This window comes from Musca domestica, unplaced genomic scaffold (genome assembly GCF_030504385.1).
Source record: "Musca domestica strain aabys unplaced genomic scaffold, Musca_domestica.polishedcontigs.V.1.1 24, whole genome shotgun sequence".
NCBI classification, from domain to species: Eukaryota; Metazoa; Arthropoda; class Insecta; order Diptera; family Muscidae; genus Musca; species Musca domestica.
This window is the reverse complement of record NW_026712272.1, coordinates 8,500,440-8,518,110: the sequence shown is the minus strand read 5'-3', so window position 1 is coordinate 8,518,110 and position 17,671 is coordinate 8,500,440. Positions and strand designations below refer to the sequence as shown.

The 17,671-nt window shown below is 36.6% G+C and overlaps 2 protein-coding genes across 3 annotated transcripts in view; one reads left to right on the top strand and one right to left on the bottom strand.

Annotated features, from left to right (window-relative positions):
• Positions 1 to 4,992: 4,992 nt before the first annotated feature.
• On the bottom strand, positions 4,993 to 9,600 carry LOC101890564 (uridine 5'-monophosphate synthase). Its single transcript, XM_005191453.4, has 3 exons — positions 9,188 to 9,600; positions 8,584 to 9,091; positions 4,993 to 6,200 (listed from the first exon to the last, which is right to left on the bottom strand). The coding sequence occupies exons 1-3, from the start codon at positions 9,338 to 9,340 to the stop codon at positions 5,377 to 5,379; spliced, it is 1,485 nt and encodes a 494-aa protein (XP_005191510.1). The 5' UTR covers positions 9,341 to 9,600; the 3' UTR covers positions 4,993 to 5,376.
• Positions 9,601 to 11,491: 1,891 nt separating this feature from the next.
• The window catches only part of LOC101890397 (zinc finger protein 281), a 58,127-nt gene continuing 51,947 nt past the window's right edge, over positions 11,492 to 17,671 (top strand). Inside the window, exon 1 of one of the 2 annotated variants that reach the window (XM_011297563.3) lies at positions 11,492 to 11,880. The gene's annotated coding sequence lies outside the window, so the exon portion shown is untranslated. The remainder of the gene's footprint in view (positions 11,881 to 17,671) is intronic. The other variant, XM_011297561.3, reaches the window with a different exon arrangement.

The window sequence follows — 17,671 nt, the reverse complement described above, 5'->3', positions numbered from 1 at the left end:
TGAATATCAGCGCGAAATCCAATTAAAAGAGATCATCACTTCTCTCATCATGAATAATTGAGGAGACACTTTTAGTAAAGATGGCAACGCGAATGGGTTTTTTCGTACCTAGTGTATCCTATTTATTGTACAAACTGGGGCAGAGTTAAAATGCGATTTTTATAGAAATTAAACAACTGAAACAACAACAACTAATTTTCAGTATAAGACTTCGAATATATGTATGGAATGTCGATAAGTCGGTGGAACAACATAGAAATATATGTTTGCTCTCCGAAAATTGTTCAGTAGAAAAGTTTAAAAAGTGACTAAATTTTTTAACCAGTAGCTAATTATGACTATCCGAACGGAATTCAAATCCCCGAAAAGCATTTTTCTCAAGATCTTGTCTCCAGTCAAGAATTATTGACTGACTACCTAGTGTAACCTTTTTGATGTGCAAACAAAGATCTACAGGGTGAGATAAAAAAAACTGCAACAAAGTCAAACGCCATAATTTTTATTTTTTTTTAAATTTTTTTGAATGAATGCAAAAAATGTCGGCAAAAGCATCACATTTTAAAATAAGTTTAGATTTGTTCGAGTTGGTCACCTTTAACACGAATTATGGCCTTCAAACAGCCAATGAAACCTTCACACGCTGTCCAAATGTTGCTCTGCGGTATTTCGGCCTATTCCCGCGAAGCGCTTGCTTAAGGTGATCGACACTTTGGTATTTTTTAGTGCCAACCTTGCTTTCCAAAATACTCCAAACACAATAGTCCAACGGATTGGTATCCGGATATTTTGGTGGCTATTGTGCGCTGGAAATGAAGCGAGGAACGTCATTTTTAACCATTTTTGGGTGTCGCGTGCTGAGTCCTGTTGCAATGTCCAAGGTCGGCGGCCAAAATGTTTGCGTGCCCACACTTCACACTTCAGAATATTTTCGCGATAATATTCGGCATTTTTTCTGATGCCACGGTCGATTAATACGAGCGGAGAGCGTCTATCGGCTGTTATGGCGGCCCACACCATCACCATGACCGGCGCTTGAGTTCTGGTGACCAAGCGAAGTTGCACATTTTCAGCTGACCTCTTTGGCAAGTAAACACGATCATTTTGTTTGTTTACAAACAGCTGGACAACGAAAGTTTTCTCATCGGAACCAAACCAAATTTCGCAGTGCACCACTTTCGGTCAAGCGAAGCCACTCTTTAGCTCTTTTGAGTCTATTTTCTTTCTGTTACGGTGTAAGTTCTTGCACTTTTTGGAATTTCAATGGCTTCACCCCGAGCTTATTTTTCAATATTTGCCGAATGCAATATTGAGATATGTTCAGCTCACGAGTAATTTTTTCGGCCACTGCGACGTGGGTTTCAATCAAGTCGCTTCTTTACCTTTCGAACCATTTCTGCTGATGTTGCTGTTTTCTTCCGTCCACTTTCTGGACGTCGGACTACGCTACCAGTTTCACGGTAACGATCGATGGTATGAGGCATAAAAGATTTATTCACATTTAAATGCTGAAGTGCGTTCTAACGATATCCCCTGGCTTAGAAACGAAAGCAGTCAGAACTTGGTTGCAGTTTTTTCATCTCACCCTATATTTTTGTTCTTCTCTATAGAATTCTCCCTTTGGTCATCTATAGATAACCTTTTGAACATATTTCATATAAAGTGTGGGAAGTAGTCGATGTGTTCCAAATCTGTCACGTTGTAACATTTTTATCAGTCTTAGAACAGATACGAATTAGTCAAAATTGGCCAACTGCTTCGGAACCTCCCCCATAAAGAGTCAACCGTTTGAATAATCATAAGTCAATGCTGGGGGGTATACATCTGTCGGCAATCCGACTGATACTATTTTAATTATTGTATTCCTTTTTCACAAGCATATTGCTCCCTTTTTATATCCTCCACCTTGGAATGGAGGGTATATTAACTATGTCATTCCGTTTGCAACATCCCTAAATATTCGTCGTAGACCACATAATGTATATATATTCATAATCAGCATAAAATTCTAAGTCGATTTACCGATGTCCGTCCGTCCATCTGTCCGTCTGTTGAAATCACGTTACAGCTCACGTTATTTGACGTAGAGCGTCAAAATTTAGTATAGCAATTTGTTTTGTGTCTAGGATGGTTGGTATTGAAAATCAGATATATCGGTCCACGTTTTGGTATAATCTCCATATAAGGGTACCTCCCAATATTCGGTATTTTGATAATTTTTGCCACATTTTTTCACGGATTTGTCTGAAAATTGGTATTTGTTGGTCATAATGGGTTCTAGCTCCGGCCGCGAAACATTGCATGTATAGGTCCACGTTTTGGTATAGCCCTCATATAACGGTATCTCCCGATATTCGGTATTTTGATGATTTTTGCCACATTTTTTCGCGGAGTTTTCTAAAAATTGGTATTTGTGGGTCCTAATGGGTTATAGCCCCGTTGACGAAACATTGCATGTATAGGTCTACGTTTTGGTATAGCCCCCATATAATGGTACCTCACGATATTCGGTATTTTGATGATTTTTGCCACTTTTTCCCACGAATATGTCTAAAAATTGGTATTTGTAGGTCATAATGGGTTCTAATGTTTGCTTTACTCTGAGGTGGAAGGTATTTAAAGTTCGGCTCGGCCGAATTTAATGTTTTTATGCCTTACACCACAAGATGGTCAGGGTATTATGTCTTTGTGCATTTGTTTGTAACATGGAGAAGGAAGCGAGTTAGACCCATAGTTACTTTTGAGGATCTCCATAGAATCACTTTCTGAGTTGATTTATGCATGTCAGTCCGTCTGTCCGTACGTCCATCTGTCCCTGTATTCTTGTGAATAAAATGCAGGTCGCATTTATTATTCGATTGAGATGAAATTTTCCAAACAACATTTGTTTGGACCAAGGACAAACCCTATGGAAATTGGAGATAATCGGTAAAAAATTAGATATAGCTCCCATATATATCTTCGTCCGATTTACCTTTTATTGTGCACCAAACGTGTAATATCAGCCCGAATAGCATGGAATTTTGCACATACAACCAAATTAGTCCTGAAAATAAGTATGCCAAATTTGATCGAAATCGGTTCAAATATAGCTATAGCTCCCATATATATTGTTCATCCGATTTGTCATTTTTGTCCTCCGCAGCCGTAATATGCACTCTGTAAGAACAAATTTTTGGGGAAATATATCAAATGCAGCTCAGAAATACCATTGCCAAATTTTATCGAGATCGGTTCAGATTTGGATATAGCTCCCATATATAACTTCGTCCGATATACCTTTTATTGTACACCAAACGTCTAATATTTGTCCAAATGGGATGGAATATGGCACATGCGACCGAATTGAGTCTATAAGCTAGTACGCCAAATTTAGTGAAGATCGGTTCAGATATAGCTATAGCTCCCATATATATTGTTCATCCGATTTGTCATTTTTGTCCTCCGCAGCCGTAATATGCACTCTGTAACAACAATATTTGGAGAAATATATCTAATGCAGATCAGAAATACCTTTGCCAAATTTTATCGAAATCGGTTCAGATTTACATAGCTCCCCTGTATAACTTCGTCCGATTTACCTTTTATTGTACACCAAACGTCTAATATTTGTCCAAATGGGATGGAATTTGGCACATGCGACCGAATTGAGTCTAGAAGCCAGTATGCCAAATTTGGTGAAGATCGGTTCAGATATAGCTATAGCTCCCATATATATTGTTCATCCGATTTGTCATTTTTGTCCTCCGCAGCCGTAATATGCACTCCGTAACAACGATATTCAAGGAAATATATCAAATACAGCTCAGAAATATCTTCGCCAAATTTTATCGAGATCGGTTCAGATTTGGATATAGCTCCCATATATAACTTCGTCCGATTTACCTTTTATTGTACACAAAACGTCTAATATGGGATGGAATTTGGCACATGCGACCAAATTGAGTCTAGAAGCTAGTATGTAAAATTTGGCGAAGATCGGTTCAGATATAGCTATAGTTCCCATATATATTGTTCATCCGATTTGTCATTTTTGTCCTCCGCAGCCGTAATATGCACCCTGTAACAAAAATATTTGGGGAAATATATCAAATGAAGCTCAGAAATACCTTTGCCAAATTTTATCGAGATCGGTTCAGATTTGGATATAGCTCCCATATATAACTTCATCCGATTTATCTTTTATTGTAAACAAAACGTCTAATTTAGGATGGAATTTGGCACATGCGACCGAATTGAGTCTAGAAGCTAGTATGCCAAATTTGGTGAAGATCGGTTCAGATATAGCTATAGCTCCCATATATATTGTTCATCCGATTTGTCATTTTTGTCCTCCGGAGCCGTAATATGCACTCCGTAACAACGATATTCAGGGAAATATATCAAATACAGCTCAGAAATATCTTTGCCAAATTTTATCGAAATCGGTTCAGATTTGGATATAGCTCCCATATATATATTTATCCGATTTCAAATTAATTGTGCCCTAAATGGGCAATATGCTTCGGCATATTTAGCCTTTTGAACTTTAAATTATAATTATAATCATATGATTGAATTCTCCCATAAAAACTTTTAATTGTTATATGGAGCTCTACTAAATTAGCAAAGTGGTGTAGGGTATCATAATGTTGGCCCCGCCCGACTTTAGAATTTTCTTTACTGGTTTTATTTGTTGTACTTTGTGTCATCACCTTTTTCCCTAATCCAATACCGCTCGTGCCTTTTATATGCAGCTGCTGATTAGATTAGACAATTTATTTGGATTCCCAACAGCTTTTATTACCTTTATCTGCCTCGCTGTCTGTTCATCTCCTGGTCTCGTTAAATTTCTGTTGCAATTGACAATTTAGGAAATCTTCCACCACCAGAGATAAGGTAGCCCAGTGACTAAATTGATATCAGGAAATTGTCCCACCTTAACACGAATACTAGTTGTAAAAGTTGCCACCCTCCCCGAACGAAATTTAATTAGTATTTTATTAATTGTTTATATCAGTTTTGTTTTATTTTATTTATAATTTTGTTGATATATTCGTATAATAATATGAGTTAGTTAACATGTTGTACACATTTTGTTTAGCTTTTTGTTTATCTCTATTATTTTGTTTAATACAAAAACAATTAATAATATAAATTCTAATTGGATCATTTGCACTCGAATTTGTGCCGGCACATGTCTGTGTGTGTGTATGTGTTGTAATTTTGTGCTTAAGAAACAAACGTCTTGGGCGTAAGGTACTTGATTCGTTTTCTCGTTTTTTTTACGTCACTTAAACCTCACAATAAATGCTTAGTATTCAATTTGTTGTAATTGTTGTAGGCCTTAACAAATAAAAAATGGAAGATATGTATGTCTGTCGTTTATTGTCTTGAGCTTCATTGTTTGCTGGCCAAACGATCGGTGTAGGCAGCCCACAAACGATCCCGATAGAGTACAGCTGCCTTTTCCAAAGACTTGGCTGACATAATACCACGCCCCACTACGGCAATATCGGCACCCTTTTCCTTGACCACATATTCGGGAGTATTGTATTGCTGGCCCAATGAATCGCTGGCCTCATCAATTTTAACACCCGGTGTCAACTGAATCAGACCAGGGAATGCAAAACACTCGGATGACTGACACACCATACCCGCCACAAAGTCCACATCAGCACCCTCGGTGGCAATTTTGGCCGAGGCCTCTTTGTATTTGTCATCAATTAAATTGCCACTGGCCGACATTTCACCCAACAGAAAAACACCGCGACTCTTGGCCACAACGCCATCGTCGCCATTGAGGCCAGCTTTCAAACCCGAAATAATACTGCGTCCCGGCAATGTATGGGCAGTGACTAAATCAGCCCATGATGAGATTTTATACAGACCCTTGGCATATTGCAGCGAAACGGTATTACCGATGTCGGCAAACTTTCTATCTTCCATGAGAAGGAAATTATGTCTCTTGGCCAGGGCGAGTAAATCTTGTACGAATTGTTCGCTAAAATCTTCCAAGATATCAACGTGAGTTTTCAGCAGACAAATATAGGGGCCACATTTATCGGCGGCTTCCAATACTTCACTGCATTTGGTGGCATCGGCCGCCAAACAGAGATTTGTCTTTTTGCTGGCCATTAAATTGAACAGAGTTTTGGCCAATTCACATTTGGCCAAATTGGCACGATTTTCAAAGGGAATTTTCGAACGCACAAAATCGTTGACTGGAAAGAGAGGGGGAGGAGGAGAAAAAGAAATATTAGTAAAAATAAAATTTGGGATTTTGAGAAGTAGGGGGCCTTGTGGAGGATCCATCGAATATGATCCCCTGGAGACATTTTTCTAAAATAAAACGGAAGGATCCTAACCTGAAGTAGACTCCATCGCTTTATAGCTTTTGCATCTAAAGTAGATGACCCTAAGGGTATTTTACTTTAAAGAAGGCGATCTAGATGCCATCTACACTAAAATAGATGAACACAGGGGTTAACTACATTAAAGTAGAAGAGTATGGGAGTCATCTACCCATGAGTAGACGACCCTAGAGGCCATCTACACTTATGTGGACGACCCTAAGTGCCATCTACTTTACAGTAGAGGACCCTAGGGGCCATTTACTCTACAGTAGAGGTCATCAGGGGCCATCTACTCTACATTATAGGACCCTTGGGGCCATCTACTCTACAGTTGTGGACCTACTCTAAAGTAGAGTAGGGTCCACTAGGTGGCCCCTAGGGGCCATCTACTCGGAAGTAGAGGACCCTAGGGGCCATCTACTCTAAAGTAGAGGACCCTAGGGGCCATCTACTCGGAAGTAATGCACCCTAGGCGCCATCTACTCTGAAGTAGAGGAACCTAGGGGCCATCTACTCTATGGTAGTGGACCCTAGGTGCCATCTACTTTACAGTAGGCGTAACCAGGGGCCATCTACTTTACAGTATAGGACCCTAGGGGCCAAATTCTCTATAGTATAGGACCCTAGGGGCCACCTACTCTACAGTAGTGGACCCTAGGTGCCATCTACTCTACAGTAGGCGTCATCAGGGGCCATCTACTCTACATTATAGGACCCTAGGGGCCATTTACCCTTCAGTAGACGACCCTAAGGGCTACCTACTTTACAGTATAGGACCACATACTCTAAAGTAGAGGACCCTAAGGGCCAAATTCAACAGTATAGGACCCTAGGGGCCACCTACTCTACAGTAGAGGACCCTAGGGGCCATCTACTCTACAGTAGTGGACCCTAGGTGCCCTCTACTCTACAGTAGTGGACCCTAGGTGCCATCTACTCTACAGTAGAGGACCCTAGGGGCCATCTACTCTACAGTGGAGGGTCCTAGGGGCCATCTTCTCTACAGTAGAGGGCCCTAGGGGCCATCTACTCTACAATAGAGGACCCTAGGGGCCATCTACTCTGAAGTAGAGGATCCTAGGGGCCATCTACTCTGAAGTAGACGACCCTAGGGGCCATCTACTTTACAGTATAGGACCATAGGGGCCATCTACTCTACAGTAGAGGACCCTAGGGGCCATCTGCCTACAGTAGAGTACACAAGGGGCCATACACTCTAACGTAGAGGACCGTAGGGGCCAAATTCTCTAAAGTAGAGGTCCCTAAGGGCCATCTACTTTGCAGTAGTGGACCCTAGGGTCCATCTACATTACAGTAGAGCACACTTGGGGCCATCTGCTTACAGTAGAGGACCCTAGGGGCCATACACTCTAAAGTAGAGGACCGTAGGGGCCAAATTCTGTAAAGTAGAGGACCCTAAAGGACATATACTCTAAAGTAGAGGACCCTACTCTACAGTAGACGACCCTAGGGGCCATAAGGGTCATCTACTATACAAAAAGGGTCATGTCGTCTGAGTCCATAGTATCTGTGGGCCTGGGCCAGCCTACCGTATTATAGATATGTCCTTGAACCCATCTGCTTTGTTGTAAACGAACCTGATAATTCATGAATACCCAAAAATCAAAATTTAAAACGTCTCGTGCCTGCTATTAACCTAATTTATTAAGTATAGCGTTGTTGTTGCTGTCGTTCATGAAGAAGCCATTGACACGATAAGATTATTAAGCACGTTGTTCCAGACGGTATTCTATAAATAAAACATGTTAATGTTTTTTTTTCTTTTTTTTTTTTTGAAAATACAAACATTATTGATGCCGAAAGATGTTTGCTGCCAATCGTTGTTGACAAATTTGTTTGCTTTTATCTTTCATAATATGAATTATTCAGCTGACACAAGCAGACTGAACGACAGACAGACAATAGGCTGTTTTGTTTGCCTAGACAGATCGTTACATAAGAGAGAGCAAAGGCATTCGCGCTCAGGTGTTAGGAAATTTATGAGGAATCGTTAAGAATGTATTGCTTGATCAGTTATTTTAATCTTTTTTTTTTTGTTACTTAGGCTTCTTTGATTTGAAGTAGATAGATAACGCAGCCAGACTACTCATATCTTTCCGCTTTCCTTATCATTACTGAAACATTTTTTCTATTTCAAAATTTCTAATCTTCCCTGTTCTACCGGCTCTAAACACAGAAAACTTTTTAAACTCTTATTAAAATTCCGCACAAACTTCTCAATCATACTTACCAACTTCCTTTTTACTGCCCAAGAAATTGCCATCACTATCAATTTGCACAGCTGCAATGTACTTGGCAACCGATTCAACAGTTTCACGTTGGATTTTACCGGCTTCCAGCAGGGTGTTCAACAAGAACGACAATGTAAACAAAGAATGCATACGCACCGAATGGTTGGCAATATTCGCCGCACCACCCTGTTCACGGTCAACGACAACAACTGCATCGGTCACCACAATACCTTCGCTTTGCAAATCTTTAACTGTATCCAAAATACTTGAACCGGATGTGACGACATCCTCAACGATGAGACACGTGTCTCCAGCACTGTAGATACCCTCAATCAATTTCTTGGTGCCATAGGCTTTGGCCTCTTTGCGGCGCACCAGCATTGGAATGTTTTGCTGCACCGAGACAATGGATGCCAAGGGCAAGGCTGTGTACGGTACACCGCAAACATGTTTGGCATTCAAATTGTGTTCCTTGATGTAATCTTGTATAAGATTAGAGACAGTTTGCTGCAACAACACATGCGAAAAGAAAGACGTAAATTAATTTTTATCAAATAACAAAAACACACCTTCGCGGCCGCCACTGTGGGCAGAACAACTTACCATAACTTCCGGATAGCTGACAATAACACGAAGGTCAAAATACACCGGGGAGTTAATGCCCACTTTCATTTTGAAGTCGCCAAATTTGAAGGCATTTATTTCGAATAATTTCAGCGCCAGCGCCTTCATTGTTTCTGCATTTTTGGCCAACATTTTTCCCCGAGTGTAGTAGTAGCGTTTTACAAATTACAATGCGCCGCAGGTCACCTTTCCTTTTATGTGTATTATTTCTTCTAATTTTATTTTATTAATAGAAGACGACAGTGTGCAACCAACAACTAGCCTTTGGTATCCAACACACGTTTTGCTGCTTTTGATCCTATTGAATTAATAAAAACAAATTAATGGCGCGACGAGTTTTTTCGACGACCCGAGAAACAGATTGAACGATGTGAGAGCGAGAGAGGGAAGAAAAAGAGCGACGAAGAAAAAAAAAACATGTGCCATCAATAAATGTCAGACTGTGTTGGTAAGGGGAAACTGATACAGTACAGTTTGGTACCTAATCGATATAAAACGATTATCTTTATCGTGTGTGAATGAAATAAAAGATAGAAAGGATTTTACTGTACAGTACAAGAATTTTAATGGTAATCACAATAGTTTTTTTTTTTTTTTTTTTTTTTTTTTATCGGGGTTATAATTAAACCTTTTTCAAAGATATAAATGCAAACAATTACTGATATTGCAAATAATTTTGAAAATAGAAATTAATGATACAAAAAATGTGAATTTTTGTAAAGGAAAACGACAACAAAATAATTGAAAAATTTACAATGTTTTTATTTGGTAGATTTTAAGATATGTACATGGTAGATATAAGAAGGTAAGATCATGCAATCATTGTTTACAATTTTTTCAAAATCATCCATTTCACAACATCTCATTGTCAAAAGTAATATTTACTAATCCATTGTATACACAGAAATCAGAGATGGGAATTTGTTTTTATTCAGTGAAATTTGACAAGCTAATTTACAGAAAATGCAGAGATGGGCATGCTTAAAGACTTTACCTATTAATTTTGCGTAATACGGAAGTACAAAATATTTTACCATAGTGGGTAACACTTTAAATCTTTAAAGTGTAGATTTAGGTAACGCTGTTTAATTTTTCATAAAATATTTTTTTTGTAGACCCCAATATGTCTTCAGAACTACAAGAATGAAAACATAAGTTTTTTTTGAAAACCTACAAGAATCAAAAGTTGATCCGTATCAGAACTACGAGAATGTAAAAGTTTTTACTACGATAACCGATTATCCCTTTGTATGAAGGCGAGAAAAGAAATACTCTGTTCCAGAACTTCAAGAATCTAAAAGTTTTTACTACGATAACCGATTTCCTCCTTATGATGTCGAAAATATTTGCAAATTGGCAGATTCTTTCAGGTTCTGGAACAAAGCGAAAGACGACCGTTAGGGTGTTATTTCAATTCTTGCCTTCTTGCATTTGGTCCTTCGAGCCGGATATAAAATTGAATTAAACTGACAACGAACCAATAAGTCGTATAATTTGATTCTCCCGCTAACACTCATTATGATATCAAAAAATCTATATTCTTGCAGGTTCTGAAGCAGAGCATAAATAAATTAACAAAATTCAACCATAGACTAATGAAAATATAGACGAAGAAACGCTCTCATCGTTTGTCTTCGAAAATAATCAAATCACCTGATGTCGTTTATATCGTTTTAGGGGTATGAGTGAAAATATTAAAGTCTGTTTCTCCGATTTCATAAAGGAAAAATCGGTTATCGTAGTAAAAATTGTTATAGTCTTGAAGTTTTAGAAAAGACCACATGTTGACTATGCAAAACATGTCGTCTGTTCCAGAACTGCAAAAATGTAAAAGTTTTTACTACAATAACCGATTTTCCCTTTATGATATCGAAAAAATTGCAAAAATAGTAGATTCTTGCAGGTTCTGGAACAGAGCAATGCTGACAGCGAGCTGGATAAATAGACAAAAGTAACTTTGCGTTGTCTATATTTCCATTAGTCTATTATTTAAATTCATCCAAAATAGGTTCCCATCTTTGAATTCTAAAAAATAAAGAAAAAAAAATACGCTCTGACAATGAGATGTTATCAAAGGCATTATTTGACAAGGTTTACATTTTGTACGAGTTTTGATTTTTAGCCTTCTTTAGGTGAAATCATTCACATTTTATGTTATTCCTTTTTATTGTAAAACGTCGAAGTCATACGTCGACTACAGCTAGGCCTTTTAGGCAAGTAAAATTATCGATTAACCTATTTCTCATTTCAAAATCGATAGTCGACCTACACATCCCTACTTCTTCACTAGTCAAACAATCAACAATAATCGCGCGTGGATTCGTTCGTTTTTATTGTTAAAACAATAAGAAATTCTTTATTATTTTCCATTAAAAAGTGATATTTAAAGCAATATTTTCGCTATATATAAATGTTTGTGTTTATATATAGCGGAAACAAATCATATATTTGTTTTTATAATAACGATGAAAGACAAATGAAAACAAAATACAAAACATAGTACAAATACAAAACGAGAAAAAAATGCCTGCTTGGTTGTGAGCTGTGCGTGTGTGTATGTGCGTGCGTTTCTTCTTCTTTATGACTTTTATTCTTCTTTTTTTATTGTTATGTTGAAAAGACGAAGTGCAATAAAAGAAAAAACTATATAAATGAACTCTCAATGAAAAAAGGTAATTGTCTTTACATAAAAAATTTTACTATTTTCTTTATTTAATCAATGTTTTATTGTTGTTATATTAAATAGAAATTTCGTTGAAGTTTTTGTGGCATGTTTTGTGTTTGATGATGAAGATGAGGGCTCTTTGACGTGTTCAGCATAGAATAGTAGTTGGTCGGTCGGTTGATTGTTTTGGTGGTGCATCATCTTTGAGTGCCCAGCATTTATTCTTGGAATAATTAAATGCTTTGTATTTTATTTGTTTTACTGCTTGACAAGAAGAATGTTTGGCAGCCAATAGGAACAAACATAAAACACGAAGATAGTAGTTATTTTTAAAGTGAAATGCTTTCACCAATTTTGGTTAACAAAATCACGTGCATTTCTTTTGTTGACAAAAAAACAACCGCATCTTATTGAAATGCGTATAGGGGTCTAGGCTACAGTAGACGAGGGAAGATTTGAAAATATTAGAAATCTATCTGCCAGACAGGTAATGTAGAATTTTGTAATTAAAAGTAAATATTTTTTAATTTCTTTCTTTGTTTTAGAAGAATAACATACCTATGTAACTTTTAAAAATTAACCAAGATTTTGTTTCAATCTGACTTTTAAGTGGTCTGGAAAGTAAAGTTTTCAAAGATCAGTTGAAAACAAAGCCTTTACAAATTGCTGTGAAAATTAACTGAAGAACTTTTAGACTTGAAAAGGATACAAAAACTTCAGCTAGATAAAGGGTATAAAACTCCTTTATATATTTCCCAATGATATAATATTTTATATTTTCATCCTAGATCTAAATTGGTGTAACTAGCTTTTTTGTGTCAAAAATACCAATTTCCAGAAAACTACTATAGTTTTCATACAAGTGGACAAAAGGTTTCGGTCTGTTCTAGAACTACAAGAATGTGAACGTTTTTTAAAGATGTTAAACGATTTTCTGTTCCAGAACTGCAAGAATGTGAACGTTTTTTGAAGACGATAACTGATTTTCCCTTTATGCTATGTGCAAAAATTGATAACCGGTAGATTCTTGCAGTTTCTGGAACAGAGCATTTATATAGTTCCAATTCAATATATATAGAAAAAGCCTGCAGGAGAATTTGAAATCCAGAATAACAGCGAGTTCTAGTACCAAGGCTAAACATTTTCCAAAAAGAAATTGTTGCTATAGATATTTATTGTCATAAGGGACATGCTTATCACACATTGAGGACTCATCATAACCACTTTTTATGGGTCCATTGTAAGACATCTTTAAATGTCAACTACCCTTTAAAGAAGTGTAGTTTTTAAAATATCACAAATCGTAAAGTACCTCAACACGATATCCTTACCTAATCGGTTGGAAAATGAGGCTAGGTGTTTTAAAAGATCAATAAATGGGCCAATGCAACTATATGACAGATATTTATTAAAAATGATCGATCTTCTATTTTTTACTAAATATGAATTGCAGATGTATTTAGAAAAGCATGGCTCGTTATAAGCTTAATTAGCCTAACTTAATTTGACAACACAGGTACATGAAAGTCATTCTAAAAACAGAATCTGCTCTTGTTATGAGACCACAATACCAAATATAGCGAATAAGAGGTCTTCTATGGCAATAACTATAAATTGATATTTTTATATCCTTCACCCTATTTTAGGGGGGCATATTAAGTTTGTCATTCCGTTTGTAACACCTCGAATTATACATTTTAGACCCCACAAAGTATATATATTCTTTATCAGCATAAAATCGATCTAGCAATGTCCAACCGTCTGTGGAAACCACTCTAGCTTCCGAATGAAACGAAGTAGGATGATAAAATTTTACTCAAATGTATATTATGTTTGCAGGACTGCCAAATTCGTTCCAAATGGTGGAGGGTATTCAAAGTTCGGCCCGGCCGAACTTGCAGCTTTTTTTACTTGTTTAGAACAACACAATGTGAGATCCTCTTTTAAGGAAACAACGACCTCTAAAGCTCTATGGAAGACGAGCTTTGGAGGGATACTGACAGCAAGAGGTCTTGTTTTATAGAAGTCGAACACGAGATATTTTATGAAACACGATTTAAAGATGGTTTCTTGAATTAGAGACTACATAAACTCTTGAGTTCTTCTATAGAAAAATACTTAAGAGAATGTCTTGGATGACTAGATGAGGTCTTCTTCTGTGGATAGTATTTTTGATTGGCAAACCGATCTCAAATGATTTCTTCTGGGGAGCTAATCTGAGGTTTTGTTTTATGGAAATAAATCTCAAGATCTTCTATGAAAGACGATTTCAAGAAGTCTTCTTGAATTAAAGACTACATAGCCTCTTGCGGTCTTCGATAGAAAATACTTCAAGAGGATGTCTTACAAGTCAAGCTATGCGTTTTGGGCAAAAAAGTTGGATATCATCTCACGGTAGAGTCCACCATTTACAGTTACGTTACGTTTCGTAGCATCTTTGAATAAGTACTTTCCAATGATGCCTCCAGCCCATAAACCACACCAAACTGTGACTTTATCTGGATGCATTCGTAGCTTCTGCAATGCTTCTGTTTTCGTAGCATTTGTAGCTTCTGCAATGCTTCTGTTTTGACAGTGAAAAAGAACACAATAAGTGTGTGATCTGTTTAAACCTGTGTTTCCAAAGAGATAATTGATAAAAATGAGCCTTTGATAAAGCGAAATCTATCATGATTTCAACCGAAGGCGGACGGCTCTTCGTACATTTCTAAATCGACATAGGATGCATCGAGGTGAGCACATTTATTTGGTATCACAAGACGCCTTTCATTGAGAATGCCTACAGGCCTCTTTAGAATATTAGTTCATTTATTTATTTATTTTCAATTTGTACAGAAATCTAGCCGACAGGACCACGGACGGTTCCAAAAACTTCTACACATGACTACTCTAGCCTTAGTTTTAGTCTTATTTCTAAGAAAACAAATTATTTCATTATTGCCAATCTAAATGTCTACCTACTTATTTTCAAATACCCACCTATCATTATCATCCATTCGAGTTTATTACCCCCATTTGTTTTTGTGTTTTTCCTTTATTATCCAATTGTCACATTTTTCCTTATTCCTCGTATTTTTTTCTAACAAACAACTTTGCATTGCTGTTGATAAATTGTTTTAAGCCGCCAATTTCCTTTTCCATCACGAGGATAGACATCAACGCTCACAAACACACACACACCCTCTCGTGCACAAACAAAATGAAACAAAACAATGACTTGGCCGCTGCATTTGTAACCTTTTTTCTCTCCCACACAAAACAACACACATCATCCTGTTTTCTTCTTCTTCGGCAAGGTGGTAAAATCAATGAGAAAACAAAGAGGGAGAGAGAGTAAGTGTGTGTGTGAGGAGAGAGTAGTGTGTGATGTTCTCATTCAATTTCACTTTTTGTACTCATGCCCTTTCACATCATAGTTCAGAGAACTCTTACTCACATTACCGTCATTCCTCTCTCTCTCTCCCAATTGTCCCTGTATTAAAATATGCCAATGTTTAACGGCACTACTGCAAATAGGCAATGGCAACAAAACCAACAACAATAATAATGATGTAAATAAAAAATAATAAAAATCAAGTTCTAAGCTCATTGTATGTAATTTGTTGTTGTAGTTTTTTTTATTATATACTTAACATTTCATGGATATATGTGTGTACATACATATTTAAACAAGTAAATAGAAAAGCTATATAAAAAAAAACTAAATCGTATGTGTAATTTAATACACACACACTTGCAGCGGCGTTGTATGTGTAATGGGAGCCCATCATACAAACAATCAACCTATAAGCCAGCCATCCTGCCAACGGCGTAGCACATGCCAAAGCTCTGACATGCATTCATACTACTACTAGTAAAAAAGCAAGAAGAAGAAGAAAAGTGCGGGGGTCTTGGGGACTTGATACTACGTTATACTGGAGTTAATATGCCATAGAGGCGGGCGGACTCCTCTATGACAAAACAACATGAACACAATTCAAAACAACAGCAACAACACTCAACACCTATTACACCGTGGGGGATGTTTTAAAACAAAACAACAACAACAAAAACACAGCGCAAAACAAATAGGCAACAAACATAAAAAAGGTTAAAACAAACATGAAACATTTTCATTTTCCTTTTCAAGATTTGAAAAACATAGAATATTCATCATCATTAACATTGTCATCATAACCATATAGCAGGCAGTTGTATTAGTAGTGGAGTACTTATACCACTACCAGCAAACGCCATGCGAATGAACCCCCATAATAATAATAGTAGTATTTTCTTGCCTACTAACACTCTGTTGCAATTTTATTGTTGTCGTTGTTGTTGTATTTGTAGTGGCGGCTTATAATGTGCATAGAATGATGTGCTTGTGTGTGAGTGCGTGCGTGTTTGCTTGTTTAATTGTTGGAGCTTGCGGCTCTCCCCCCATCGAAAACAAAACCAAGCACAAAAAACTCACCCCTATGTGTCAAAGTCATATTGGCTTACCCCCAATCGTTATTCTCTCTCTCTCTCTCTTCCACAAAACAATGTTGTCAATGTGGCGACCATATTAAAATCATCATTTTGTGATGATGGTATAGGGTTCTATAGTAAAGAAAAAGTTATTGATAAATCTAAAGTAAATAAATTAAAATAATAAATAAATCAAGAAATAAATAGATAAATAAATGAAAAAAAAAAAAAATAAATAAAAATTATTTATAAATAAATAAAAAATAATAAGTAAATATAAATGGAAAAAAGATAGATTGACAATCAAAAAAAGTTGTTTTTATAAAAACAACAATAATAGGATTAAGCCCAGCTATTTTGAAACCACAAAAGTACTACGGTATACCGAACAAACATGCCAACACTGTTCTAAAAAAAATCTTTAATTAATATAATGTCTTCATAGATAGAAGACACCTTTAAGAGGTCTTTTGTAGAAAAACAACTTCAGGAGGGCGTCTGTAGAAAAGAACTTCAAAACAATTGCATCCTTGGAAAGGCCTCGAAGTTGGTGTAAAGTTAATCACAAGAGTTTGTGCTATAGAATACCTTAAGAAGACCAGGTAGGAAGACAAGTAAAAACGAAGTTATGTTGAGATGGACCGAACTTTTTATACCATCCATCACGTGAAAATTTAACTTATGGCTGAATCGGCTATCCTCAAAGTCGTCTAAAATTAAGAAGTATCCTTATATAGAGGCTATTCATTGATTGTGGAGTTAATCTAACCACAAAGAACCCGAAATATAAAATTTCACCTCTTTGACTTTGTGGGAAATTGGGCCAAGACCTCCTAAATATTGAAAATCGGGAGATACCGTTATATGGGGGCTATACCTGAAAGTGGACCAAAATTGATAATTTTTTTGAGAGCAAAACTACACACTGAGAACCCAAATTGATGATTTGATTGGTAATTTGAGCCAAAAATCTTCTAAATATTGAAAAGCAGGAGGTATCATTATGTGGGGCCATAATAAAATTCATTTTTCAAAAATCACAATTATAACTTTGGGAAAAAATATTTCTCAAAATCCACAATTATAGATTCAAACTATTGGGTAAAAAATGGGGGACATTTCTTTAATTTTTATTTAAAAAAATGATTTTTGAAAATAAATATATGATTATTGTACTTTTAAATCTCGATTAGAAATATTTAAAAAATCCACGATTTTAGGAAAAATTAAAAAATCAGCGCACAGCTCCGTAAAAATTATTATATAATATTTTTGAATTGCTTTGCCATATTTTATATCAGGGGTGTTCACTCGTCTCAAAATCCATTTTAAATTCCAGATTAAATATA